Source organism: Nomascus leucogenys, chromosome 20 (genome assembly GCF_006542625.1).
Source record: "Nomascus leucogenys isolate Asia chromosome 20, Asia_NLE_v1, whole genome shotgun sequence".
NCBI classification, from domain to species: domain Eukaryota; kingdom Metazoa; phylum Chordata; class Mammalia; order Primates; family Hylobatidae; genus Nomascus; species Nomascus leucogenys.
The window spans coordinates 36,438,068-36,464,635 of record NC_044400.1 but is presented as its reverse complement, the minus strand read 5'-3'; the positions used below and the strand labels follow the sequence as shown (position 1 = coordinate 36,464,635).

Genomic DNA, 26,568 nt, shown 5'->3' with positions numbered 1-26,568 from the left:
GATGTGCACTACCATGCCTGAATAATTTTTTAATTTTAATTTTTGTAGAGATCGTGTCTCACTATGTTGCCCAGGCTGATCTCAGACTCCTGTGCTCATCCCACCTCAGCCTCCCAAAGTACTGGGATTACAGGCATGAGCCACTGTGCCCGACCCAGAATAATTTTTGCCTCTTTGAAATTATGTTTCTTCTCTACATTTCCCCCAATCCCTGTGCACCTTGCCACTTTAAAAATATCTTTGCTTTTACCATGATGTAACTAGATGCGATTTTATTTGTATTTACCTTGCATAGTGTTCAGAGAACTTCTTGACTCTGAGTTGATTTCTTCCAGCAGTAGCAGTAGCTCTTCAAATATTGTTTTTGTCCCTTTCTCTCCTCTCCTGGAACTCCATCTGTAAGTGTATTAGACCATTTCAATCTGTCCTTCCTGTCTCTTGCACCCTGTTTTGTAGTTTCTGTTTTTTTCTCCATGAGCTTTAATACAGATAGTTTATACTGATCTGCTTCCATTTGTCCTGCTAATTCTGCTCTAATTTGCTATAATTCATGTATTGAATCAAGTCTTTATATGTATTTTCTCCATCTTCTGTTTTTTCCAGCATACTACTGAGTTACTTTAAAAACTGCTGACTGCAGTCTCTGGATCACCTGTGCGTCAGTTTTTATCGTCCATTTGTTCTGTTCTTTTGTTTTTCCGTCACGTGGTCCTGTCTTGGCATGCCTGGTGTTTTTCATTAACTATCTCACAAAGTGTATTAGAAATTATGGGTGGTTTCGCTGATGATGTCTTCTTTTGCTGGGAAGGTAGCATGCTGAATGGTCTTCTTAATCCACTTGGAGCTGGGCTTAGATGCATTTCAGTTTTGGCAAGGCTCGATCTCCCTTTGTTTTGCCCTTATTCTGGAGCTCAGGGTTTCCATAAGCCTGGCATGCTCTGCACAGTCCATCCCTCTTGTGGATCCGTACCCTGGTCTTTGTCTCTTACACCAAGGGAATAAGGAAAACTCTGCGTTTCAGAGATTTTTGGTTTTTGCTGTCTGCTGGGGTAGCTTTAGAATTTGACATATGTCTTAAAGCAGACTTTAACTGGTTTTGAAACTCATCTGAGGTCCAATTTTATCACTACATCCCTTCAAGATCACCAAAACCCATGTCCTCCAGCCACGGCCTTCTGTCCAGGGAGAACCTAGACTTGGCCTCTTGCCCATGCTGAGAATTGACAAGCACCCCCCAGGTCAACAAGGCTGTAGATCCTAATTTCTCCTTTGTTCCACAAATGGTAGTGGACACTGGGATGGAGTTAGGAACGTAAACATTTTGTGGGGGCTATCACATAGGAAAATCCAGCCGGAAGGAAGTAGAATTAGGGAGAGCCTCAGACTGTGAGGCACATTTGCCGAACTCATGGCCAGCCCACGGGGTGCTCTGGGGCAAGGGTTAGCAGTTGGAGGCCCACATGAGGCACCAGTGGCCTGGTCCTGCTCCTGAGACTGTTGGTCCACATACTTCTGGCTGAACAGCAGGTTCTTTCTGGAAAAGAGATGCAGGCGGCGTTGCTCACTTCGCTTTGTTGCTTAATGTTTGCTAGGAATCCATAACAGTTCACAGAGGTTTGCCTTGTTCTTTTTTTTTAAAAATGTAATGGTGTTACATACACTCCATCTTGTGGGCTTCCATAGTTGATTGAGCCAGTTTCCTTGTGATGGGTATTGGAGTTGTTTGAAGTATGTGCTATTTTAGTAATGATGGTGTGAACAGCCCTATGTTTGTGTGACTCTGTGGGAATTCTCAGGGTGGGTTCCTAGAGCTGGGGTTGCTGGGTCAGAGAGCAGATGCACATGTGATTGTTAGGATACTGCTGAGTTCTCATCAGCAGTGTGAGACGATTTCCCCACAGCCTGGCTAACAGAATGTGTTTTCCAGCTTCTGGATTTCTGCTAGTCTGAAGTTAGCGTAGTTGTAGTTTGCAATTCTGTCTATCTGTGTCTATTGATTTGAGTGGTGGGGGTGGGGGGGGATGTTTGTTTTTCTAGTCTTAAAAGTTACTTACGTATTAAGTGTACTAGCCCTTTGTCTAAATAATTTACAGATACTTTATCTGAATTTGTTCTTTTGCTTAACTATGGTCTTTTTGCTGTTCTGAAGCTTTTACTTTTGTAAGGTGATCTGTCTTGTGGAAATGATTCAGGTTTGGGATCGCTCCGGTCCCTTGATGTAGGGAGTCTGACCTTTCCAGCCTACCATGCCAGAAGAGGGCTAGAGTAGATGCTGAAGGAGACAGTCTCTGTCTGCTGGGGGATGGGGTGCCCAGAAAGATCAGGAATAGGAAGAAACAGTGATTCTTAACTCGGTTGCTTGGAACCCTGCAGATTCGCTGTCTGGAGAGAATGAGAAAAAAGAGGCTGGTGCACCCAAGACCAGCTAAAGCAGTGTTGGGGGTCCTTCCAAAGCTGCCCCTGTGGGTTTTGTGCAGTCCAGGTAGAAACCATTGGAGATAGGGGAGCCACACTGCGGCTTGGGTCAGGGTGGTGACAGAGCAAGTGGGATGTGGCTGAAGGGATGAGGCTGTGGGAGCACGGAAGTAGCAGAGGCCGTCTAGGAGATTGGGAGTCTTTGACCCCCATACCAGAGACCAGGTATGTAGCGACATCTTGTCACTGGTGGCTAGTGATGCCATCTTAAATACTATCGTGTGTGTTTGCTTTTTCATTATAGGATGTGTTAACTTCTTGTTAGAAAGTGGGGGGGCCGGGCGCGGTGGCTAGTGCCTGTAATCCCAGCACTTTGGGAGGCCAAGGTGGGCGGATCACGAGGTATGTAGATCAAGACCATCCTGGCTAACATGGTGAAACATTGTCTCTACTAAAAATACAAAAAATTAGCCGGGCGCGGGCCCCTGTAGTCCTAGCCACTCAGGAGGCTGAGGCAGGAGAATGGCGTGAACCCAGGAGGCGGAGCTTGCAGTAAGGCGAGATCATGCCATGCATTCCAGCCTGGGCGACAGAGCGAGACTCCATCTCAAAAAAAAAAAGAAAGAAAGTGGGGATGGGAAGGACTAAGCAAAGATGACAGTGGTTTTTCAGGGACCCTTAAACACAGTCTTCAGCAAACAAATCCAGAGCAGCCCTCTTCCCCTGAGAATATGTTGGTAGAGTTTTAGGGAGAGATGAGGAATTTGGATTTTGTGGAAATTATTGCAGAGGCCTACAGGATATGATCTAGGTCAGTGGTAGTTGAAACTTTTTTTTTTTTTTTTTTTTTAAAGAAGGAAACCATTGAAAAAAAAAAATCTTGCTGGTTCCCTGGTCTCTGAGGGCAGTTCCAGACCTTTTTTGGTCTTCCTGTGCTCACAATTGGGCTTCTGAGGAGTCTCTCAGCATCCCCAGAACTGCTGTCCTGGTCTTTCCAGTGGCTATTGTGGGTCTGTTTGAAGTTGAATCTGCCCTTGACGTCCACCATACTCTGTTCTCTGACTAATTAGAGAGGGCAAATGGGAGGGTGAGAGTCCAGGAGGGAAACCCAGAATGGCTTCTGCTGAGGTAGACGGGGATCAGTTTCAAGTGAGGAAAGCAACTTTGAAGCAAGGATAAAGATGAGAACTGGGCACTTGGAGGGATTCTGGGGCTAGGGGTTGGTGACGCTGATGCCTCCTGCTCCCACAGAAACCTGCGGGATGGCTTAGGGATGCAGGGGAGTAGAGCAAGGGATCCAGGCTGAGGGGGCTGAAGGGAGGCACGTGAGGAGCTGTGTTCAGAACTTTCTGTCCCATCTACAGAGATTTTCCTTTTGGCATTCCGCTCAGATCCCCTGCCCTGTTTTTACCTCAGCCTTAGGGCTTCCTTGCTTTGGTTACTGTTAGCACCATGATTTGTTCCTAAGGGATCGTAACACCTTAAAAATCCAGGTCAGCTTCTCTGTTTCTGTTCTTCACTTGTAAAATGGAGATAACAATTTCAACTTCATAGGGTTGTTATTATAGGGATTAAATGAGTAATAATACATGTAATATGCTTAGAATAGTGCATGGAACATAGTAAACACTCAATATGAAACTATTGTTACTGTCATTAATCTGTCTGTCCATTAAACCACATTTGATGCCTGTAAAAAAAAAAAAAAAAAAAAAAAAATCCCAGTCCAAGTGCCATAAGAGACACCTTTCTCCAGGCCTCCTCACCACGGTTTCTTTTGAAGACTGCTCTTCTCTTTCAACTTTATTTACAGGTGAAGGAAGTGCGCAATAGAGAAATTACAGCTTCTCACAACTAGTGGGAACAGTAGTCAAGGGTAGGAAACCTGGGTCATCTTGTTGGCTGTGTGCCCCGAATAGAAAGAACGCTTTCTGGCTGGGTGCAGTGGCTCACACCTGTAATCCCAGCACTTTGGGAGGCCGAGGAGGGCGGATTATGAGGTCAGGAGATCGAGACCATTCTGGCCAACATGGTGAAACCCCGTCTCTACTAAAAATACAAAAATTAGCTGGGCGTGTTGGCGTGTGCCCGAAATCCCAGCTACTCAGGAGGCTGAGGCAGGAGAATCGCTTGAACCAGGGAGGTAGAGGTTGCAGTGAGCCGGGATCACGCCATTGCACTCCAGCCTGGCAACAGAGCGAGACTCTGTCTCAAAAAAAAAAAAAAAAAAAAAAAAAATGCTTTCTAATACCTCAGCTGTCACAAGTGATGCCTCCTGTACTGTGAGCCAGAGGGGTCAGCCTGAAGGGAAGGGAGGCCTTATCGAAAAGGGCAGATGCCTGAGGCCCCCTCTGCTGGTTGCACCTTGGGGCCAGGATTCTGTCTGTAGCACTCAATGTCTTATTTGATGTTTCTGTTTTGTTCATACTATGAATTACTAGGTCACGGTTTAGTCTTAATAAGATTCCTTGTTTGTATTAATAAAGGTCAGCTTGTTTGCACATGGACTGTAGTTGGATTTTTCCCATTTCTGTGTGTACGCAGTCCCAGTTAGAGCTCCTTCTGTAAGAAGACTGAAGCTTAAGTAAGACACAGCCTGGATTTATGACTGGTGTCTTAATTTGTTTTCTGCTGCTTTAGCAGAATATCAGGCTGGATAAAGAACAGAAATTTATTAGACTCTTGATTCTGGAGGTTGGGGAAGTCCAAGAGCATGGCGATGGCATCTCATGAGCGCTTTTGGGCTCTATCCTCTTGTGATGGATGGTGGAAGGGCAGCGAGTGTGTCAGAGAGAAAGGGGGCCTGTCCTTTTTGTCAGGAACTCACTGTCTTAATAAAGGCGTCACCTATTAAAGGTCCCACCTCTCAGTGCTGTTAAAATGACAGATTTCACCATGAGCTTTGGAGGGGACATATGAAAACATATTAGCTGGTCTTGCTGGAGAAGTTGGTGATCAGAACATCAAAATATGGCAAGGTGTGGTAACTCACGCCGGTAATACCTGCACTTTGGGAGGCCGAGGCAGGTGGATCACCTGAGGTCAGGAGTTCGAGACCGGCCTGGCCAGCATGGCAAAACCCCATCTCTACTAAAAATACAAAAATTAGCTGGGCGTGGTGGTGCGCGTCTGTAGTCCCAGCTATTAGGGAGACTGAGGCAGGAGAAATGCTTGAACCCAGGAGGCGGAGGTTGCAGTGAGCCGAGATCTCACCACTGCACTTCAGCGTAGGCAACAGAGCAAGACTCTGTCTTAGAAAAAAAAAAGAACATCGGAATATGAAAAAACCTGAAATGAATTTAGAAGTTTTAAACAGTTTCTTACAACAAAAAATAATAGATTTTAAGTCAAAATATGTAATGTAGGAAATGTCTGAATTCAGTGAAAATGAGTGACCTTTAAATAGGCTTACCTGTTCACTGGTAGCAGCAAAAATAGGCCCCTTGAGTCCAAGCTAGACTTGAATTCTGATTCTTCCAGACTTTGTGCAGTGAAGTCAGATGAGGGTAACAGGACCTAGCATGTGATACCCTTAGCACTCTTACTACTCTTGCTAAGTAATTATGTGATTAGAGTTTGGAATGAAACTTCCAGAAATGTTACAATTGAGGCTGGGCGTGGTGGCTTACGCCTGTAATCCCAGCACTTTGGGAGGCTGAGGTGGGTAGATCATAAGGTCAGGAGTTCGAGACCAGCCTGGTCAACATGGTGAAACCTCGTCTCTACTAAAAATACAAAAATTAGCTGGACGTGGTGGTAGATGCCTGTAATCCCAGCTACTCGGAAGGCTGAGGCAGGAGAATCGCTTGAAACGGAGGTTGCAGTGAGCCGAGATCGCGCCACTGCCCTCTAGTCTGGGCAACAAGAGTGAAACTCTGTCCCCCTCCAAAAAATAAATAAAAATAAAATATAAAATATATAATTGTGATTATCAAAATTCTGAGGGAAAGCCAGGCGTGGTGGCTCACACCTGTAATCCCAGCACTTTGGGAGGCCGAGGCGGGTGGATCAACTGAAGTCAGGAGTTCGAGACTGGCCTGGCTAACGTGATGAAACCCCGTCTCTACTAAAAATAGAAAAATTAGCCAGGTGTGGTGGCACGTGCCTGTAATCCCAGCTCCTCGGAAGGCTGAGGCAGGAGAATTGCTTGAACCTGGGAGGCAGAGGTTGCAGTGAGCCAAGATCGTGCCATTGCACTCCAGCCTGGGTGATGAAAGTGAAACTATCTCAAAAGACGACAACAATAAAAAAAACAAAGTTCTGCGGGAAGAAGACAACTAGACACACACTGTTGGCCACACGTAGTGCTCTTGGGGCTGCTTAAGTCTGTGGAGTTCTGGGGAGGAAGGTAAGAGCCGATGGCTTTGCAGGAGCTCTAGTGATTGTGCGTCACTACTTCAGTTGATGACATGAGATCGTTCTGTATTTTTCTTCAGCTGGTTTTCCCATGGGCTATGCAGCAGCAGCTCCTGCCTATTCTCCTAACATGTATCCTGGAGCGAATCCTACCTTCCAAACAGGTATGTGTTGGGTGATAAAATGCTTTGTATGTACAGCTGGGAGAGAAAGATGAAGGGGTGGATTTTGAGAGGGGTGGGTATAGAATTAGGACTTGGTTGAGTCGATTTCTCAAGTTCATTAAATTAGCCTGTTGATAAGTGCAACAAAAGCTTAATTTTTACTGCGTTGAAGCTTTATATACTGTGTTTCTCATGTCCTCCCACAAGGCAAATCTGTAATCACTAGGTTAACTCTACCAGAGCATCTGTTCATGAAATAGTATCACCTACTAGAAACTGAAGAATTTCTTGCCATGCCAACAGGTGGAATTTCCATGTTAATGTTTTTAGAGATAATTTTTGATTAGACTACTTTAACACTCTGATTATATTTTTTTTAAAAAGTATTATTTTCCATTTAAGGTATAGATGAATAGTTTTAGATTTTGGAAATCAGTGTTAATATTGAAAGTGGAATTGGTTTGGGTCTGAATCTTGAGGAGATTGGTTAGTGGAATTTCCTCCTAGGAGCCTGCACTCTCTGGTGTTGGTTCCTTTTGGACTTTTTTTTTTTTTTTTTGAGACGGAGTCTCGCTCTGTCGCCCAGGCTGGAGTGCAGTGGTGCAATCTCGGCTCACTGCAAGCTCCGCCTCCCAGGTTCACGCCATTCTCCTGCCTCAGCCTCTCCGAGTAGCTGGGACTACAGGCGCCCGCCACCACGCCCGGCTAATTTTTTGTATTTTTAGTAGAGACGGGGTTTCACCGTGGTCTCGATCTCCTGACCTCATGATCTGCCCGCCTCGGCCTCCCAAAGTGCTGGGATTACAAGCGTGAGCCACCGCGCCCGGCCCCTTTTGGACTTTTTTCACCCACGCGGGGCTTTGCCTTTCTGCCGCAGCAGTGGTGGTGCACACTCTGATCTGAGGCTGTGGTTTGGCCTTAATCCTGGGACTGCTGGGGCAGCTTTATCCTTCAACACTAGCTTCACACAGTTAACTTTGACAGAGGAGGAGACAACAGCAGTGTCCTTTCCCCAAATTCTTCCAGTTTTGTTAATCATAAAATTCTGCCTTTATATTCTGTCCTTACATCCATCTCTTCCTTTACATTTCCACTTCCACTATGACCACCCTTGCTCAGACCGTAGTTCACACCCCGAGAAAAACCTTCTTGACTTGGTCTTCCTGCTCCCATGCTTTCTCTCCCTGGGTTACTGTTCTTCCTATTTAAACCAGAGCGATGCTCCCAGATGAATTTTTCTCAGTGGTTTCCCGTGATTAAGACACGTTATGCCAAGAGTCTCGACTTTCAGTCCCTAGCTGTTTGCCACATTGGCCCATTTTTTCCCTTTAGAGTGGTTTTCCTTTCGTGTTTTGCCTTGAAAGAACCATCCATCTCGTAGTGTATATTAGCAGCTCATTCCTTTTTATTGTTAGGTAGTATTTTGTTGTGTGGAAATAAATACTTCAGTTTGCTTATCCATTTACCATGTGATGAACATTTGGGTTATTTGCAGTTTGGGGCTATTACAAATGAAAATGCTGTTAATATTTATATGCAGGTTATTGTGTGAACATATGCTTTGATTTCTCTGAGTAAATAAATACAGAGGATTTGAGTGGCTGGTTATTATGGCAGGTGTGTATTTAACTTTGTGAGAAACTGCCAGTCTTCCAAAATGGTGGTACCATTTTACATTCCTACCAGCAGTGTTTGTGAGTTGCAGTTCCTCCACATCCTTAACAACACTTGGTGTGGTCAGTCTTTTTAATTCCAGCCATTCTAGTGAATGTGTAGCAGTATCTTTTCATGTGCGTATTTGCCTTCTGTATGTCTTTGGTGAAGAATTTGTATACAGCTTTTACTGTATGTCAGTTATTGTTTTCTTATTGTTGAGTTTTGAGAGTTCTTATCAGATACATGCGTGTTTTCTCCCAGTCTGTGGCTTTTTCATTCCTTTAACAGCGTCTTTTAAAGAGCAGAGGTTTTAAAAGTTTGGGCTGGGCACGGTGGCTCACGTCTGTAATCCCAGCAATTTGGGAGGCTGAGGTGGGTGGATCATGAGGTCAGGAGTTCGAGACCAGCCTGGCCAACATGGTGAAACCCCATCTCTACTAAAAATACAAAAATTAGCTGGGCTTGAAGGCGCGCTCCTGTAATCCCAGCTACTTGGGAGGTTGAGGCAGGAGAATCGCTTGAACCCAGGAGGCAGAGGTTGCAGTGAGCCGAGATTATGCCATAGCACTCCAGCCTGGGCGACAGGGTGAGACTCTGTCTCAACCAAAAAAAAAAAAAGTTTGATGAGGGTTAGTCGTTTTATGGATCATGCTTTTGGTACCGTACTTAATAAACCTGTGTAACCTGGCTGGGCGCAGTGGCTCATGCCTGTCTTGCCAGCACTTCAGGAGGCTGGGGCGGGCGGATCATGAGGTCAGGAGATGGAGACCATCCTGGCTAACATGGTGAAACCCCCTCTCTACTAAAAATACAAAAAATTAGCTGGTCATGGTGGCAGGCTCCTGTAGTCCCAGCTACTCCGGAGGCTGAGGCAGGAGAATGAGGAGAACCCGGGAGGCGGAGCTTGCAGTGAGCCGAGATCACGCCACTGCACTCCAGCCTGGGTGACAGAGCAAGACTCTGTCTCAAAAAAAAAAAAAGAAATCTGTGTAACCTAACTTCACAAAGATGTTCTTCTTTTTTCTTTTTTTTGAGACGGAGTCTCGTTCTGTCACCCAGGCTGGAGTGCAGTGGCGCGATCTTGGCTCACTGCAAGCTCCGCCTCCCAGGTTCATGCCATTCTGCCTCAGCCTCTCTGAGTAGCTGGGACTACAGGCGCCCGCCACCACGCCCGGCTAATTTTTTTTATATTTTTAGTAGAGACGGGGTTTCACCGTGGTCTCAATCTCCTGACCTCGTGATCCGCCCGCCTCAGCCTTCCAAAGTGCTGGGATTACAAGCGTGAGCCACCGCGCCCGGCTCTTCTTTTTTCTTGTAGAAGTTTTACACTTGCAGGTTTTACAGTTATGTCTGTGACCCATTTGCAGTTAATTTTTGTGTATGATGGTAGGAATGGATTGACGTTTATATCTTTGGCATCCGTATGAATGTGGCATGTGATGATCATGCTGTAGACCACCATAACATAAGTTACTCTTCTAGGATTTTCATAGGTAGCCCACTTTTACTCATTTCTTCATGGGGCACAAATCAGTATGAAAATGTACTTAAAACTTTCAACTTTTTTATTTTACAAGAAGAACCTTGAGTTTATTTCAGGCTGACAGAGCTGTTCTTGCCAAAAATGTGCAGCACTGCCTAGCAGAGGCAGGGTGGATGCTGAGTGCTGCTGACAACTTCCCCCCTTGAGCGCCTCTGGGGGCCACCCTGTGGAACATGGGCCACCCATCTCATTATTATTTTGAGACAGGGTCTTGCTCTGTCGCCCAGGCTGCAGTGCAGTGGTGCAATCACGCCTCACTGCAGCCTTGACTTTTCAGGCTCAAGCAATGCTCCCACCTCAGCCTCCCGAGTAGCTGGGATTCCAGGTGCACACCACCACCCGGCTAATTTTTGTATTTTTTGTAGAGATGGATCTCACTATGTTGCCTAGGCTGGTCGCAAACTCCTAGGCTTAAGTGATCCTCCTGCCTCAGCCTCCCAAAGTGCTGGGATTATAGCCATGAGCTACCATGCCCAGCTTGTCACCCATCTTCTCAAACATCTCTCCTTTGTCATAGGGAGGTAAGGCCTGTGTTGTCCCTTTTGCAAGACTGCTCTCAAATTGTTCCTGTGATCCAGAAGCTGGGACAGGCAGGTAGCAACTACAGCTGCCCAAATGGCCTTGTTTAGAGGGGCATCCGCTGACGGGTGCCAGGCAGTTAGGTACCAGACTGCTGGCTCACCAGTGCCAGATCTTCTGGTCTTGTAGGAGAAGCTATGAAATTGGTGAATGAAAAATATAAGGCAGCCGGGCACAGTGGTTTTCATGTCTGTAATCCTAGCACTTTGGGATGCCAAGGTGGGCAGATCACTTGAGGCCAGGAATTCAAGACCAGCCTGGCCAATACGGTGAGACCCCATCTCTACTAAAAACACAAAAATGAGCCGAGTGCGGTGGCACACACTTGTAGTCCCAGCTGTTCGGGAGGCTGAGGCAGGAGAATCACTTGAACCTGGGAGGCAGAGGTTGCAGTGAGCCAAAATCGTGCCACTGCACTCCAGCCTCGGTGACAGAGCGAGACTCTGTGTCAAAAAAAAGAAAAAAGAAAAAGTCTTTCTGATGTCCCACAAGTGCTGTTGTCCATCTGACCTGAGTCTGGATCACAGCTGTGTGCCCATCTTTTTCTGGGATCCTCTCTGTTTTCATGTCTTGGGTGTTTGTTTTTAAGAGACGGAGGTCTTGTGGTTTCACCCAGGGTGAAGTCCAGTGGTACAGTTATAGCCTTTTTTTGCTGAGTTCAAGGGATCTTCCCATCACAGCCTCCCAAAGCGTTGGGATTACAGGCATAAACCACCACACCCAGCCTCATGTTTTGAATTTTTTAACTCTCTTTTCAGTGAGCCTTTCCCTTTTTCTGATGAGCAAGCCAAAATTATCAGTATAAAAAATTTAAAAGAGAAGTTTTTCTCCCTTCCTGCTGCTTTCTCTCTCTCTCTCTCTCTGAAGGTGCGTGGAGGGTGTGTATGTGTGTGTGTGAGAGTGTGATAGGATCTCACTCTGTTGCCTAGGCTGGAGTGCAGTGGCATGAACTTGGCTCACTGCCAAGCAATCCTGCCTCAGCTTCCCAAGTACCTGGAACCTTAGGCACAAGTCACCACACCTAGATAATTTTAAAAAAATTTTTGTAGAGATGGGGTCTCACTGTATTGCCCAAGCTGGTTTCAAATTCCTGAGCTCAAGCAATCCTCTCATCTTGACCTCTCAAAGTGTTGGGATTACAGGAGTGAGCCACTGCACCCGGCCCCTGCTGCTTTCTTGATCTGCCTTTTGGTTCTCTTGCCATTCAGTTTGTACCCAATGCTGACTTGTGGTTTCGACGCTGTATATGTGGAGTTTGGCTTCCAGAGCACTATTGTAATCCAAATGCTAGGTATTTTTTAGCCCTCTTCCAATTGTGACATAAGAGGATCCTGAGACCCTTGTGATGAGGTGTCTTTTGCTGAAGAATTCTATTTTTCAGAATCTGGGAATGGACAAGGTGTCATTCATTTTGTCCTCCTGAACAAGGCTGTGTATGCACACATCAACAGTGGTGATATATCGCTTGTAATCCCAGCACTTTGGGAGGCCGAGGCGGGCGGATCACGAGGTCAGGAGATCGAGACCACAGTGAAACCCAATCTCTACTAAAAATACAAAAAAATTAGCTGGGCGTGGTGGCGGGCGCCTGTAGTCCCAGCTACTCAGAGAGGCTGAGGCAGGAGAATGGCGTGAACCCGAGAGGCGGAGCTGGCAGTGAGCTGAGATCGCGCCACTGCACTCCAGCCTGGGTGACAGAGCGAGACTCCGTCTCAAAAAAAAAAAAAAAAAAAAAAAAGAGTGATGATATGGTTTGGCTGTGTCCCCATCCGAATCTCATCTTGAATTGTAGCTCCCGTAATCCCCACGTGTCACTGGAGGGTCCTGGTGGGAGGTAATTGAATCACGGGGGTGGGTTTTTCCTGTGCTGTTCCCATGATAGTGAATAAGTCTCACGAGATCTGATGGTTTTATAAAGGGCAGTTCCCCTGCACACGTTTGCTCTTCCTTTGCCTTCCACCATGATTGTGGGGCCTCCCCAGCCATGTGTAACTGTGAGTCCATTAAACCTCTTTCCTTTATAAATTACCCAGTCTCAGGTATTTCTTTATTAGTAGTATGAGAATGAACTAATACAACTGGGCTGTCCATTTTTGGAATCAGAGCTTTGATTTGTGGAGTTAGCTAGATGTGGATTATACTCCTGACTGTGTCACTCTCTGGGAAAGTTGTTTAACTTCACCCTTGGCATTGGAATAATGAATAAATAACTCCTTGATTTGTTATGGGAGGATTTTAGCCCCAAGCCTATGATCAGGCACAGATGTCAGCTGGGCCAGCACATTGAGGCCTCTGTTCTGGTCCTACTTAGAGTCACAAGTACCTGTAACTAATATTTGTAATGATGATCTGAAATTGTCAAAACAGTCTGTTCTTTGTAATAAGCTCTACACACAAGGTGGTTTAGATATTTATTACATTAGCACTTATTTTTAAAAGGTACAAATTTAGGCCGGGCGCGGTGGCTCATGCCTGTAATCCCAGCACTTTGGGAGGCCGAGGCGGGCAGATCACGAGGTCAGGAGATGGAGACCATCCTGGCTAACATGGTGAAACCCCGCCTCTACTAAAAATACAAAAAATTAGCCGGGTGTGGTGGCAGGCGCCTGTAGTCCCAGCTACTCGGGAGTCTGAGGCAGGAGAATGGCGTGAACCTGGGAGGCGGAACTTGCGGTGAGTGAGCTGAGATCACACCACTGCACTCCAGCCTGGGCGACAGAGCGAGCCTCCACTCAGTCTCAAAAAAAAAAAAAAAGATACAAATGTTGCCAAGAGTGATGAAATAGCTTCCATGGTCATTGCTGTGTATGGCTGGGTGGAGGGTAAATTGGAGAAACTTCTTTGGAGGGCAGTTTGGTAGTGTATGTTAGAGAGAAGCTTAAAAATGAACCCTTTCGACCCACTTCTAGGAATGTATTCTAAGGGCAATAATTGGATGTGCAAACATTTATGTACAGGTACACATGCATTTAATTACAAAGTGATGGTTTAATTAAACTTTATCACACAGTGTTTATCTGGTTTTAGTACTTGTTTATGAAGAATATTTAATAAGTGAAAATGGTTTACAGTAGAGCTTTCTTTTCTTTTCTTTTCTTTTTCTTTTTTCTTTTTTTTTGAGCTAGAGTCTCGCTCTGTTGCCCAGGCTGGAGTGCAGTAGTGCGATCTCAGCTCACTGCAAGCTCTGCCACCTGGGTTCAAGCGATTCTCCTGCCTCAGCCTCCTGAGAAGCTGGAATTGCAGGCGCTCTCCACCACGCCGGCTAATTTTTGTATTTTTAGTAAAGACGGGGTTTCTCCATGTGTGTCAGGCTGGTCTTGAACTCTTGACCTCAGGCGATCCGCCCACCTAAGCCTCCCAAAGTGCTGGGATTACAGACATGAGCCTCCACGCCCAGCGTTTCTTTTCTTTTTGAACTCAGAATTATAGCCATAAAATGAAACCCTTGGTTTGTTTAAAAATTAAACTTCACGCATGGCAGCCGAGCAGGAGAGAATAGCCTTTGGAATATTAATAGGCTGTGAGGTCTTGTGGAGCCTGTTTCTTTCCCTCTTAAAGGTTTACATTCACATAGGTAAAAGATTGCAGTGTTCCAAAAGGCTTTTTAAAATGAACAATAGCAGTTTCCTGCTCCCTTGTGGGAGCCCCCACATTTCACTCCCCATGGGCAAAGTCCAGCTCTTTAACTCTTGAAAGCTGTTTTTGCTCGTGCCTTCCGTGCTTCCACATGACATGTTTCTGCTGTTCCCTGCTTCTTTTTTTTTGTTTTTGTAAAGTGGCACTGCTTTACTGACTTCTCACTTTGCTGCCCCAACTTTCCTTCACAGTTCTATTATTGTGGTCACATCAGCATTGTTCACAGCTGTGTCCTCTGTGTGGCGATCCTGTTGTCCTGTGCCCTGTTGCAATTTCTTCTGCATCTACTGTGGTTTCCCTGGAATTAATACTGTAGTTATCTGGTCTCTTTGATTAGGTTTCTGTGACTATAGCATTAATTAAACCTCCAGCTACCCCCGATTTGTTGAGATCTCTTCTTGGCAATTTCAGATACCTGTGTGTTGTTTTCCTGGTGGGCTCTGAAGCCCTCACTTCCTCTCTCTTATCTGGACTGGTTGTCCTCTGGGCGGGACCCTGGGGGGGGGTCACTCTTCTCATCATCCCAAGGCTTGCTTTTGCCTTTCCCTTCTGCCTGAGTTCTTTTCTTTTTTCCTAGTTTACTCTGGTTTTGGCGGGGGATTTTCTTCAGTAACCACCTGGGAGAGTATGGAAAAGTCACAATTTTGAGATTTTCCATGTCTGAAAACATTTTATTCTGCACGCACACTTCATTGATGGTTTGTCTGGATACAGAATTCTAGAGCAGCGCTTATTTTCCCCCAGAATTTTCAGGCCTTTGCTCAATGGCTTTCCAGCTTCCACCACTGTTGCTGAGAATTGGGATACCTTGTTGGTGCCTGATTGAGTGTAACCTTGGTTTTCCTTTGCTATTCTGTAGGATTTTTGCCTCCAGTGTTCAGAAATTTCATGATGCTGTGTTTTGGTGCAGATCTTCTCTCCTCACATGTACTTTAGGCTTCTGAATTTTTAAAATTTTCTAAATAAATGTCTTTTTTACTCAAAAAATTATTATAAAAAGATCTGTGTGGTACACAGTACTTTTGAAAAAAAAAGACCTATTTAAATAAAAAGTTCCTGGTTCCCGAACAGTTGGCGTTCTAAAATCAGTGACCCTGTGCATGTCCTCTTCCCTGAGGGCACAGCCAGGGTCACTCGCAGGTCTGGTGAAGTGGAAGGAGGGAGCGTCTGTTGTCTGCACCGCCTGGGTTGCATCGGTACAGATGGGCTTCTTGGGGAGGGAGAATCTGGAAAGCTGTTGTTTTGGAAAGACCTAGCACCGAATGAATTTGCTATTTCAGGGAGGCAGTGTATATTTTGGGGTACGATGAGGTAATTGTGTATTTATTTAAAGTTTGTGAAGTTCCTGTTGAGTTACTATGGAGGGATATGGTGGACTTAATGCTGAATGAAAAAAAAAAAAACTTAAGAAAGGTGGCAAGCACACACTAAGTCTTTATTTTTAATTAAAAAATTTTTTTTAGTTTTTAAAATTTTTTAAATTATTATTATTAGTTTTTAGAGACAGGGTCTTGCTCAGTCGCCCAGGCTGGAGTGTGGTTGCACAGTCATAGCTCACTGTAACCCAGAATTGCTGGGCTCAATGAGCAATCCTCCTGCCTTGGCCTCCTAAATCGCTGAGACTACAGGTACACCCCACCACGCCTGGCTAATTTTTATTTTGTAGAGACAAGGTCTCGCTGTGCTGCCCAGGCCAGTCTCAGAACTCTTGGAATCAAGTTATCCTCCCATCTTGGCCTTCTAAAGTGTTGGGATTACAGATGTGCACCATAGCTCTTGGCCCCATACTAAGTCTTAAATTGATAGGGAGACCTGTTTGCCTTGCTTGAAATACACTTGTCTTAAATGCTGGCTAGAAAATGGTGTAACATTCATGCCTAAACCAAAGACCAAAAGTTTTCTGGTGAGCATTAGAACATAGCCTTACAGTCATAAGAATAAACAGTAAGATAATATATATTAAAAACCATTGTTCTGATTAGAAATAGTTGGTGACTTTTTTCAACATTTTATTGTAAAAAATTTCAGATGTCACAGAAAAGCTGCAGAAATTTCACAGTGATCATCTATATATGGACTGCTAAGATTCTACGATTAAACTTTTTAAAGTCAACTTTTACAAGTAACATTTTACTTGTATCACATACACATTACTCCATCCATCCTTCAGTCCATCTTATTTTTTGATGGGTTTCATTTCAGAGTAAGTTGTGGGCCTCAGTATATCTCACCTCAATAACTTCAGCATGCACATCATTATTTGTTTAGTTCCTTTTTGGTTTTGGTTTTAAGTAAAATGTGCATGTGTGAAATGCACAAGTTTAGCATCCCATGCATTGCATGCTGAGTTGCATATGCATGCTTCCTTCTTGGAGCAGTCACTCCTTTTGCTTCAGCAATGCCTACATGTGAGGTAGGTGTTGTAAGACACCTTGGGTAGGCCGGACGTGGTGGCTCATGCCTGTAATCCCAGCACTTTGGGAGGCTGAGGCAGGTGGATCACTTGAGATCAGGACTTCGAGAGCAGCCTGGCCAACATAGGTGAATCCCGTCTCCACTAAAAATACAAAAATTAGCTGAGCATGGTGGTGCACGCTTGTAATCGCAGCTACTCGGGAGGCTGAGGTAGGAGAATCGCTTGAACCCGGGAGGCACAGGTTGCAGTGAGCTGAGATCGCACTGCTGCACTCCAACCTGGGCAACAGAGTGAAACTCCGTCCCAAAACAAAAACAAAAAAGACACCTTGGGTGATTGGATTGGGAAACCTAGGGCTAGCTGGAGGGGTTTCTGCATTGGGAGGCTTCCAGTAGAAGAAAAGGAAGACATCGTAGGTGGGCCCCTCGACTGTGTATCCTAAGGAAATGAGGCAAGAAAAAGGACTTTACCTTTTTTCAGTGGCTGTGGTGGGCCAGATGAGCACTTGTGGCTGAGAGACTCCCTCTTTGGAGGGAGGTGTTCTCAGATTTTCCTCACTTTGGTTTTATACTCTGTATTAGAGGTTTGTTCAGGTTGGCAGCTTGCATCTTCTCTTCACTCAGCTCTTTCTGCAGTTTGAACAGTGACAAAAAGGTCAAGGACTTTCTTACTAGCAATGTTGATGGATGTAGGTTGTGGGTTTATTGCTTGTTTTAACTTTTTTTTTTTTTTTTAAGGCAAAATCTCGCTCTTTTGCCCAGGCCAGAGTGCAGTGGCGCTATCTCGGCTCACTGCAAGCTCCGCCTCCCGAGTTCACGCCATTTTCCTGCCTCAGCCTCCCGAGCAGCTGGGACTACAGGCGCCCGCCACCGTGCCCGGCTAATTTTTTGTATTTTTTTAGTAGAGACAGGGTTTCACCATGTTAGCCAGGATGGTCTTGATCTCCTGACTTCATGATCCACCCACCTCGGCCTCCCAAAGTGTTGGGATTACAGGCGTGAGCCACTGCGCCCGGCCTGTTTTAACTTCTTCTAACAGCTTTTCCTTTTTCTCATTCTTTCTTTAGTGAATCAGTTTATCAGATAGAACTGTAACTTCTTTTTTTTTTTTTTTTTTTTTTTTTAATTGAGACAGAGTCTCGCTCTGTCGCCCAGGCTGGAGTGCAGTGGCGCAATCTCGGCTCACTGCAAGCTCCGCCTCCTGGGTTCACGCCATTCTCCTGCCTCAGCCTCTCCGAGTAGCTGGGACTACAGGCGCCCGCCACCACGCCCGGCTAATTTTTTGTATTTTTAGTAGAGACAGGGTTTCATCGTGGTCTCGATCTCCTGACCTCGTGATCTGCCCGCCTCGGCCTCCCAAAGTGCTGGGATTACAAGCGTGAGCCACCGCGCCCGGCCAGAACTCTAACTTCTTGTTGCACATGGGCTGTATATATTGAACATGTCCAGTGGCATGGTTTAACTGTTTTTTCCAGCCTATGCCTAACTGCCAGGCCATCTTCCAGATCAGCATCTTTCAGACTGCTATAGAACCCTTCCTGCTGATGGCCTTTTTAAAGGCTTGGCAAAATTTTGTATTCATCATCTTCTTTTTTTTTTTTTTTTTCTTTGAGACAGGGTCTCGCTCTGTCGCCCAGGCTGGAGTGCATTGGCGCAATCTCTGCTCACTGCAACCTCCACCTCCCAGGTTCAACTGATTCTCCCACCTCAGCTTCCCAAGTGGCTGGGACTACAGTCATGTGCCACCAAGCCTGGCTAACTTTTGTATTTTTAGTAGAGACGGAGTTTCACCATGTTAGACAGGCTGGTTTCAAACTCCTGACCTCAGGTGATCCGCCTGCCTCAGCCTCCCAAAGTGCTGGGATTACAGGCATGAGCCACTGCGCCTGACTATAATTCATCTTCTAGGGGTGCGTTTGGGTGTGGTGATCCATGGGCCCTTTCAGCTAGCTTCCTCACTTGTTCTTTTACCTGATGCATGACTGTTGTTTCCATGGAGATTTTCTGGCTAGCATACACTCTCTCAGTTGTGTGTCAGCATCTGAAAGTACTGTATACTTTTCACCTTGCTTATTTTTACTTTTTTTTTTTTTTTTTTTTTTTTTTAAATTTTGGAGGCAAGGTTTTGCCAGCTTGACCAGGCTCGTCTCAACTCCCGGGCTCATGTGATCCGCCCACCTCGGGCTCCCAAAGTGCTGGAATGACAGGCGTGAGCCACCACGCCCAGCCTTCCACCTTATTTATTATTAAAAAAACTGGGCCGGGTGCGGTGGCTCATGCCTGTCATCCCAGCACTTTGGGAGGCCAAGGTGGGTAGATCACGAGGTCAGGAGATCAAGACCATCCTGGCTAACACGATGAAACCCTGTCTCTGCCAAAAAAAAAAAAAAAAAAATTAGCTGGGCTTGGTGGCGGGCGCCTGTAGTCCCAGCTACTCAGGAGACTGAGACAGGAGAATAGCATGAACCTGGGAGGCAGAGTTTGCAGTGAGCTGAGATTGCACCACTGCACTCCAGCCTAGGCAAGCAAAAGAGCGAGATTCCATCTCAAAAAAAACAAAAAAAAAATTGTGTATACAGAAAAGTTCAGCGGACAGTACAGTGAATGTCCATAGTACCCACCATTTAGATTCCCCAGTGATCTTTCCCCATATTTACCTTACGTAAGGATGAGTGTTGTTTGGTTTTTCTTTTATGCTTGTGGAATCAATTCAGAATCCTTTGTGTCTTGTCCAGTGGACTTGAGTGTAGCCCTCCCTAACGTGAGTGAGGTGTGCTTTTGCATGTCCACACTTAGAAACAGCAGTTCTCTAATTTTAAAAATAGCTCATATTTACATTTGCCCAGTTACCCCCTAAGTTTTAAAAAACGTTTGGAATCAGAATAATGTACTCAACATTACATAGTGAGTTTTTTATAAAGTTGAATTTATGTCTCTTACCTCTTTCAATCCGTAACAGTCTTCCTTATATTTTTTAATACTTTGACTTCAAAAGAGTCATTAGGAAACATTTCAGATATTTACAGAAATACATGGGAACATAATTCCCGCTCGCATATTGCCTGGCTTTAGCACAAGTACATGGGAATATGGTAATTCCTACTCACGGCCGGGCACGGTGGCTCACACTTGTAATCCCGGCACTTTGGGAGGTCAAGGCAGGCGGATCACAAGGTTGGGAGTTCAACACCAGCCTGGCCAATATGGTGAAACCTCATCTCTACTAAAAATACAAAAATTAGCTAGGTGTGGTGGTGCACGCCTGTAGTCCCAGCTACTTGAGAGGCTGAGGCAGAAGAATCTCTTAAACCCAGGAGGCGGAGTAGCACAAGTACATGGGAATGTAATTCCCACCTACACATCACCTGGCTTTAGCAGTTACCACGTTATGGCTGATCTTTTTCATCTAGGCCCCTGCCACTTTATATTATTTTGAAGTAAGTCTCAGACATTATATTCATCAGCTTTTTAAATATTATCTTTAAAAGATAAATTAGAACTGTGTCATTGTCACTCCTAAAAATATTTTTTATTACTACTGAGATTGTAATCAGTGTTCATATTTCCAGTTATCTGTCATGAATGGTTTTTTTTTTTTTTTTTGAGACGGAGTCTCCCTCTGTCGCCCAGGCTGGAGTGCAGTGGTGCAAGAATGTTTTTAATTGTATGAAGAAAGGGAACCCTGTGGGTTTGTTCGTTTAAACTGTCGGAAGTTTGGAATGAGATTCCCAACTTTGAAGTTTAGCATCTGTTCCCAGGATGTGACACACAGAGAGTAGCTCTATGTTTTGACACTTCTATAAAAAAATATCATCTTGGTCAGATAAGAGTTTGGTGACTCCTGGGAGGATCTCTTTTCAGGCTAGTGGAAATATGAGGCAGAAACTGGAATTAAGGTGTACAGTGGGGATCCCATTCGGCAGTGTCTCCTTTGGGTACAGCTGAAGGTACCCTCTGGTGTCTGGCTGCTGCATGGCGGTGGAAAATGAAGGAGGTGGTGTGGCTGGGGAGAAGGGAGCTATCCAAGATGACCCTTGACCTCCCTCATCCCCACAGTTTCTTTCGTTTGAGACAGCCTTGCCCCACCTGCCCCTGTCTGAGCTGACTCCTCATTGCTTGCCAAGACTGCATAAAATGCTGCTATGTTGGTGGTTTGTTTTCCTGTGATTTTTTTCCCCCTGAAGCCAAACACCTTATGGAGAGGGCTGGATCTGTCCTGATCATCTCTGCTGTGACAGGGCATGGCCCCATGTTGATGGTGAATAGCCTCTCTGTGTTGGTATAATGCCCCAGTCACCACGACTAGTCGCATGTGTTCCCGTCACACACCATTTCCTTTTTGCATTTCTTCCCTGAGTTAGCTAGTCACTTAGGGGGAATTGGACTGTCCCGGGTCTCCTGGGAGTATCAGTAAATGGCCGGACACACTACCTTTTCCTTTATAATTCTTTGATGGCATTCACACTACCTTTTTCTTTATAATTAAAGAAAATGTTATACAACCCCGTTGTGGCGTTAATTGGCATACAACTAAGTGTACAGATTTAAAGCTTCAGTTTGATGAGTTTTAACATGTGTACACCTGTGAAGCTTTCCTTTTCACTTTCCTTTTTTAGCCTTCTTAAAGACGAGGAGATGAGCAGCCAGAGAAGGAAACTCTCTAACCGCTCTTGTCTTGAAACTTGCTTTTTCAAATCCTAATGGAAAATCTGTGTATTCTCCTTCCCTTTGGCTAAGCACCAGTATTAAAAAGTTGTTGTATTCAAATTTTGGCAGGGCTTCTATTTACAGTTAACATAGCGGTGAGTAAATTTCAAAATATAGGGAGCCCTGGAGGAATCTTTTCTTTCTTCAAATGGAGACTAGCTGAGGTTGGGAGTTGCCTGGTTTGGGTAGAAGGGTCAGGACTCTGGATGCAGACAAATCTGGGTGTGAGCACCCGCTTTGCTGCGTAGGACAGGCAAATCTCAGCTGCAGCACCTCCCACCGTGAGACCATGAAAGGGCGTGCAGGGGGGTATGAGAAGGCTGACATTGAAGCCTTCATGTTACTTAATTGATAGAGTGTGCATCAGGTGAAAAAGCCCAGACTTTCACCACTGTGCAGTGTATCCATGTCACAGAATTGCACTGGCACCCCAAACAAAAGGCCCCAGACTGGTGAATATCCTAGGGGGCCAATCATTCTCTTTCCCTTTCCAATTGAAACAAAATATATGGACCAGGCGCATATATTTACAGGCTCACACCTGTAATCCTAGTACTTTGGGAGGCTGAGGCAGGAGAATCATTTGAGGCCAGGAGTTCGAGACTATCCTGGCCAACATGGCAAAATCCCATCTCTACTAAAAATTACAAAAATTAGCTGGATGTGGTGGCACATGCCTGCAATCCCAGCTACTTGGGTGGCTGGGCATGAGAATTGCTTGAACCCAGGAGGCGGAGGCTGCAGTGAGCTATTACATCACTACACTCCAGCCTAGAGAATAGAGCAAGACTCCATCTCAAAAACACACACACACACACACACACGCGCGTGCGCGTACATATTGCTAAACAGGCCAATTGTGTAAAATTTTTTAAAAATTTAACTTTAATTATTATTACTATTTTTCTGAGACAGGGTCTTACTTTGTCGCCCAGGCAGAATGCAATGGCTTAATTACAGCTCACTGCAGCCTTGACCTCCGGCTCAGGTGATCTAAAATTCTTTACACTCAGCTCATTTTTTAAAACTTGAGGTATAATTTATGCACAAAACACCCACATATTAAGTGCCCAACTGGGTGGGTTTTGACAGTTGTACATGCCCATGGAACCACCACTCCAAATAAAACATGGAACACTTTGATTATCCCAGAAGGCTTTCTTCGCCCTCTCCCCTCTGATTTCCGTCACCGTAGGTAAATTTCTTTGTTGTTAGGGAATAAATGGGATCATTGCTCTATGTGCTGTTCTGTTTCTGGCTTCTTTTGGAAAGCTCAGCATGTTGTGAGATTCATCCATGTTTTTTCCTTTTGATTGCTGAGTAATGTTTGTAGAGACATATCATGATTTATCCTTTCCCCAGTTGATGAAGATTTGGATTATTTCCCATTTTTGGCTATTAGGAATAAGATTGAACACTTTTTACAAGTCTATCGTGGACCTGTGTTTTCGTTTTTCTAGGGGAAATATTTGGGAGTGGATTGCTGGATGTTGTAGGGTGTGTGTCTGGCTTGCAAAGTTGCACTGTCTGACACGGACAGTGTGTGAGTGCTCCACCCCTCCTGCTCTCACCCATGGGAATGTGAGATGCCATAAGCACTTGTGTGGAGGTCTGATTTACATGTTATAAGTTAATCCTGTTCAGTGTACAGTTTGGTATGTTTGGACAGTCATACACAGCTGTGTGGCCGCCACCACATTTGAGTGAATGCTCTCTTTGGTTCTCGCATGCCCCTCTGGCCCATGGCACCATTGCTGGGGTTTTGATGACTGTGGATTATGTTGGTCTTTCCTAGAGCTTCTGTCAGTACATGCATCCAGCATGTGTCCTTGTATCTGGCTTCTTTGACATGGTGTGGCTCTGCGATTCATCCGTGTGCTTGTATGGATCAGCAGTTTGTCCCTTTGTCTTGCTCAGTAGGATTTGTATGGATGCACCACAGTGTTTTTACCCATCTGTCTCCCGGTGGGCGTTTGGGCCATTGCCAGCTTTTGATCATTGTGAATATAGCTGCTGTGAACATAGCTGTCCAGAGACCCTCTCCCTCCCCTGAGACCAAACCCCTCTTCTCTGTTGGAGTCAGGAAGGGACACCTAACTGCTTATTCAGCAAACTCAACCACTCTACTAGATGGGGCCTCTTTATCTGCTTCTGGAGGCGGGTTGGTGGCCAGCAGTTTGCAGGGCTTTGGGGAAGGGCTGTCTTGGTGCCAGCTGCTCCTCGCTGCTGGCTGAGAGTGCCTTCCTCTCGAGTCTGTCAATCATCCTCCACTTCAGCTTGCCAGGCTTCAGCATGCTGTCTTCTCTTCCATTCTTGGTGAGTTTTCTGTCTTTTTTCTCTTAATCTGCTTTATTGTCATTTTCATGTCATTTTGTGTGGGGACAAAAGCAAGTATGTGTGTTCAGCCTTCTCCCTTGACCCAGAGGGCTTTTTACCATAGAGTGCTTAGCCAGTCCTGGTGTTGGGCAAGTTTCTCCTGCTTTTGCTGTAACAAGCAACACTATGATGAGCATGCTTACAGTTAAGTCTCTGTGTGTGTATAGATCCATGTGTATTGCTTTAAGACAGACTTCTAGAAGTGGAATTGTGGGATTAAAAGGCATATATACTTTTGATGCCAAATTTAGCCCCAGGAATGCCATACCAGTTTAAATTCCAGCAGGACAAGACAGTTTTTATTTCCTGTCCTTGTGTGAGCATTCCATCTGTAGAACATTCTCCTTTGGTATTTTTGCCTCCTCCCCAACACCCTGCCACCACACACACGTGCATGCACACACGCACACAAAGTAAGAAATGAAGTCAGATTTTAGTGGAGGAGAGTGGGGGCGGCAGTGGCAGCAGGTCTGGCGAGTTGCGTGGGGCTGACACGCAGCTTAGCTCCTCCCCGCATGTGTCCTCTTCCTGTGCCTGGACCAGCTTGGGTGAACTCAGGCCATTGCCTTCTTTGTTCCAGGTTACACTCCTGGCACACCTTACAAAGTGTCCTGTTCCCCCACCAGCGGGGCCGTGCCGCCGTACTCCTCCTCCCCGAACCCCTACCAGACTGCCGTGTACCCTGTGCGAAGTGCCTACCCCCAGCAGAGCCCATATGCACAGGTATGCTTGGGTACACACTGCTGTGTGGGAAGGGGTGATACCACCTGGGCACTCATCCTTTGGCCCTGGGACCCTGTGTCAGTTGTCTCTCTTCTCCCCACAGCAAGGCACGTACTACACACAGCCACTGTATGCAGCACCTCCTCACGTCATCCACCACACCACGGTGGTGCAGCCCAACGGCATGCCAGCAACGGTGTACCCTGCTCCCATCCCCCCTCCTAGAGGCAACGGGGTCACCATGGGCATGGTGGCTGGGACCACCATGGCCATGTCAGCAGGTAAGTCCTTGTTCCTGCGGTGTCTGTCCTATGGTGTCCCCTAGAGCTGGGGGAGGGGAGAGCTCACGAATCCTCTGACCCTTGGCTCTAGGTTTTCATAGCTATGGTTGTGTGGAAGGACAGAAAATTCTTTGGGGAAGAAACAGCAGGTTATCTTTTACTTTGCCTCCCTGAGTGACCCCTTGTGAAGGCCTCTCTGAATCTGATGGACTCACTTTGTTGGTGAACTGAGCCATTTGGCAATGCAGGAGGTGCCCCCCTCTCCTCCCACCCCCCATGACCATGTAAGACTTGAGCAGAAGGAGGACAGTGTGTACCGGGGTGGCTCTGGCCCTCTTCCTTTCCCTTGAGGGGAGCTTGTCTTTACAGGTCAGTTGTCTTCATGGGGATGTTTTCATGCATCTAGGAGAGCTGGTCTTCCGTTGATAGAAGGAACAGCTGCCTGTAGAAATCCTTTGGCATTCATCTACCATACTTTACTTCCCAAGGCCTCCTCTAAGGAAAATAAACCATGGAGAGATGAGGCCCCTGGCTAGGATGAGCACTTCTCCTCGGAAGCCCTGGGGGCTTGATCTGATGTCTAGGGGTTGGGTGAGCACCCAATCCGTATGACCACCCATGTGGATTCACCTCCTGGTCTATGGGTCAGTATGACCACCTTTAGGTCATGCCCACACAAAAGCGTACTGTTCCCTCCTTGTTTTTCTGGACTTGACTTCAGTGTAAGGAAATTATGCCAGAGAGAAAAGCATTCCGGGATATTATGTGTGCCTCAACGTAGACTCTGATTTGGTTTTCCCCATACTTATCTGTCAAGGAACAGGAAACTGGGCATAGACAGAAACTGCTGGTTTGAGGCACAGGGAGGGAGGGCAGCAGGCACCAGGTCGGGTGCCGCTGTGTTGGAGGTGTTGCTGGTCCATAAATGGACTCAAGTAGTTGCTGAGTTTCTGCAGTTGTAGGAAAAATAGATTTCTCTTAAAGAACTCCGAAGCCCATGTAGTTTAGAATCCTCATTTCTTGTTTTTTTTTTTAATTTTAAAATTTTTAATATTTTTTTTAAGACAGAGTCTCACCCTGTCGGCTAGGATGGTGTGCAGTGGTGTGATCTCAGCTCACTGCAACCTCTGCCTCCTGGGTTCAAGTGATTTTCCCACCTCATCCTTCCCAGTAGCTGGGACTACAGGCGCCTGCTGCCACGCCTGCCTAATACTTTTTTGTACTTTTTGGTAGAGATGGGATTTCACCATGTTGGCCAGGCTGGTCTCGAACTCCTGACCTCAGTTGATCCACCTGCCTCAGCCTCCCAGAGTGCTAGGCTTACAGGCGTGAGTCACTGTTCTCAGCCTCTTGTTTTTTATTTATTTGTTTTTACCATCTTAACTTTTTTTCGTTGAGACAGGGTCTTCCCCTTTTGCCCAGGCTTGAGTGCAGTGGTGCAATCACAGTTCACTGTAGTCTGGAACTCATGGGCTCAAGCCATCCTCCCACCTTAGCTTCCTGAGTAGCTGGGACTATAAGTGTGCTACCACATCTGGCTAATTTTAAAACTTTTTTTGTAGAGCTGGGATCTCACTATGTTGCCCAGGCGCATCTCAAACTCCTGAGCTTAAGCTATCCTCCCACCCCAGCCTCCCAGAGTGTTGGGATTACAGACGTGAGCCCCTGTGCCCAGCCCATCTTAACCGTTTTTAAGTATGGTTCAGTAGTGTTAAGT

General features: G+C 45.8%; 1 protein-coding gene across 4 annotated transcripts in view; it reads left to right on the top strand.

Annotated features, from left to right (window-relative positions):
• FAM168B (family with sequence similarity 168 member B) overlaps positions 1 to 26,568 on the top strand; it is a 48,084-nt gene that overhangs the window by 15,622 nt on the left and 5,894 nt on the right. For all 4 annotated transcript variants that reach the window (XM_030801456.1, XM_030801455.1, XM_030801457.1 and 1 more), the window contains exons 3-5: positions 6,852 to 6,935; positions 24,428 to 24,570; positions 24,674 to 24,851. In XM_030801456.1, the coding sequence (XP_030657316.1) occupies positions 6,852 to 6,935; positions 24,428 to 24,570; positions 24,674 to 24,851 (405 nt within the window). The remainder of the gene's footprint in view (positions 1 to 6,851; positions 6,936 to 24,427; positions 24,571 to 24,673; positions 24,852 to 26,568) is intronic.